The sequence below is a fragment of the Pseudomassariella vexata genome, assembly GCF_002105095.1.
Source record: "Pseudomassariella vexata strain CBS 129021 chromosome Unknown BCR38scaffold_7, whole genome shotgun sequence".
Taxonomy (NCBI): Eukaryota; Fungi; Ascomycota; class Sordariomycetes; order Amphisphaeriales; family Pseudomassariaceae; genus Pseudomassariella; species Pseudomassariella vexata.
In genome coordinates this window covers 938,867-941,784 of record NW_024467962.1, presented here as the reverse complement: position 1 = coordinate 941,784, position 2,918 = coordinate 938,867, and the positions used below count along the sequence as shown (strand labels likewise).

At 49.9% G+C, this 2,918-nt stretch overlaps 1 protein-coding gene across 1 annotated transcript; it reads left to right on the top strand.

Moving 5' to 3' along the window:
* Positions 1-1,265: 1,265 nt before the first annotated feature.
* On the top strand, positions 1,266-2,587 carry BCR38DRAFT_297278 (uncharacterized protein; the record flags this gene model as incomplete). The annotated part of the gene is made up of 10 exons (XM_040854511.1): positions 1,266-1,335; positions 1,424-1,620; positions 1,682-1,711; positions 1,782-1,860; positions 1,916-1,952; positions 2,005-2,095; positions 2,148-2,262; positions 2,315-2,345; positions 2,399-2,469; positions 2,526-2,587. Coding segments are annotated over 10 exons (783 nt in total), but the record flags the coding sequence as incomplete, so codon positions are not given.
* Positions 2,588-2,918: the final 331 nt, after the last annotated feature.

Genomic DNA, 2,918 nt, shown 5'->3' with positions numbered 1-2,918 from the left:
TCGCAGGCGGTCGAGGTCAGTAGCTACATGTCGCTGATTCTGAAGTGCTCTGCTCAGCCAGTCACTAGATCACATTCCAGTCCTGCAATTACGAGTGAATACACATGAGGACTGCTGAAAAGGACAGTTCTTCGTCTCGACTATGAGCTGCATTAGGTCTTGACGAACATTAGCTAAGGTGCCTGTCTGGCCGCAATTCTCAGCAAGCTTCCCGCTAAGAGACAAGCACGAATTCACAAACTCGGTGAGGAACATTACATTTAGCTTCCAGAAGCTTTGGGCTGGATGTGGGGAGACTTTTATGGTCAACATCCCTGTGCGAGCTTTCCTGGATCTAGCTTTATACTTTCCCCATGAGTCCTGAAGAGTCCGTGTACGGCTGGACCCTTATTTGAAGAAGGCTAACTCAAATAACGGTGAGGAGGCCGGGTGATTATAACGTATGCCACACAGTAGACTCGGGACTTCGCCCCGAGCTTGTCGTGCCCGTTTTCCTGTGGGATACAAGTGGCAAAGAGAGAATGTTCCACGAACGCAGAAATATGGTGATCTAGCCCTTGCGTAAGTGGTGCGTTTCTGATCTCATGGCAAGGGTATTTTCATCCTAGCTTCTCACGAGGGCAAGACTTTAGTTCGGATGGAGTATCAGGAAATAGTCAAAGTCGCGTCGCTCCTGAAGATATAGGTTTGCCTGTTTTCCGTGCCCATGCCGCCGCCTGTGGGCCTCCCTCCCTGGGCCCCCTCCCTCCCCCCCCTTTCTTCTGCCTATCCCTCCCTCTCATCTCTCCTTACCCTGCTCGGAAAAGAACTGTAAATCACTAGCGAATAGCACGAGCTTGGTTGACCACCCAGTTGGACGTAGCCCTTCCCCTCCCTATCTCCCATACTCTGAGACCGGTGCCAGCACGGCATGACGTAACAGTCAACCTAATCTTCTGATCAGAAGCTGCATAGCTCAGCACCGCTGCCCTGAACCCAACCCAGGAACCCTACCTACGCTAAAGGTTAACGAGAGGGTGTCACGTCCTTGTTTTCATTGGTGCTCCATCTTCATCGATTCATTCCGTGGTTACCGTCCGCACTGGTTGTATACTACGTTCGCCGTGCGAAAGCCGCGAAACAGTGTTATCCCAGAGAAGCAGGTATTTCTTCTCTTATTTCTGTAGCGAAAAAGGGTTGGCGATATGCCACCACCAGAACAATTGCCCGACCTGCTATTCTATGGGCGGGATCAGGCTTCCGCTATGCCTGGCGCTCATGTCGAGCCGCTCGCCGGGACGATTATTGCCTTGGTAGTGTCGCTTCTCGCTATAGCGATACTGTCCGGTTTTGTTAGTTCGTATACCCATATCCTCGCTCTCTTTATATTGCCACCTTTTTGCTACTAATGTCGATATCATGAAGGAACTAACGATGGAAACAGCCGAGCGGTTTCTTGGTATTACAGCCTGGCGGCAGCTTCCTCTCGTCGTCTGGGTCGTCTTCGCTATATTCTGCGACTCGTGGGCTTTTGTCTTCACCTCGGCCATCCTCCAACACGGAATCGGCGTCAGCACCTCCTATAAGATATGTCAGGGCGCTATTCTGCTCTGTCTAGTGTGTTATGTTACCACTAAAATTGTAAGCTGCGCATGACCAGCTCGCATATGGCAAACAAGTTGATGCTGATATATTCTGGTAGTTGATATATTTCTTCCTCGTCGAGAAAGCCGTCAGTCTATCGTCCTACTGCGTTCCTCCGTCAGAATTGACACGAGAGTTTTAACTGAGGAATTTGACAGTTCTTGATTCGCAAAGGCACCTCGTCTACAACGCGCTTGACTTCCAAGCTGTACGTATTCAACTCGTTCGGAATGTTATGTAAGCTGTTCTGAGGAGCGAGGAGTGCACGTCAACCGTACTCACACAATTCCAGCTGTATATGTCGTTGTATCGGCCTTGAATTTCGTCTTGTTAGTCTCCATACACTGTCTACCTGTGGTTGATCTTCTAACGATCCCCTAGCCGCATTGCCCGAATCGAGCACGGCCAATGCACCATTGGAATGAAGAAGGTGGCCATGATACCACTAATCTCGTTCGACCTCCTCGTCAACGTCAGTACTACCAGCTTCGATGTTCGGCCGTCACGAGCTGACTCGGCAATAGATTTATTTGACGCTGATCTTCATGATCCCGCTCCGAAGTCTTTACTCGTATCGAAATATGCAACGCACGCCAATCACTGATAGGTTGCGCACCGTGGCAATGCGCACTTTTGTTGGTGAGCAAATGATACATGCCGGAAACGTAGTCGTTAACTTGAGTCTCGGCAGGGGCATGCTGTACGACCGTATCCAGCGTCGTGTAAGTTTGCCATGTTCATCCTGTTAGTTTGCTAATTTCTGATAAGAATTCAGTAATCTGAGCGTTCTGATGGTGCTCAATGGCGAGCCAGGCTGGGTATGTTTGATGTGCTGTAATATCGACAGTAGGTTACACCCGTATATACGCAAGATGACCGTCCTGACACCAAATTCCACATAGTCCTCTTTTCAGCCATGGTCATACACTGGGTGACATCTCGGGACCACAAAGGCAAGGCGTCTGTCATCGACCCATGGCTGTACGACTTACGCGTCGGCCAGTCGGGCTCCAATTCACCCAACGTCAACAGCCATGAACTGGAGGTACACAGACGAATGGTTAGCTTGAATAATCATTCTCGCAATAGACAACAACAACAACAGCAACAACTACAACAAATACAACAACAACAACATAACGAATATCCGACAGATATTGTGAGGCAGACGGACTCTGGGACGGACGAACATAGAAAGATACGGGATAGCGGCATGTGGAGCGATGCTCACGCGGACGGTGCGGGACTGGAGCAGCAACTCAGCACTGGAGTGATGATGCTGGAGAAGGTGCTAA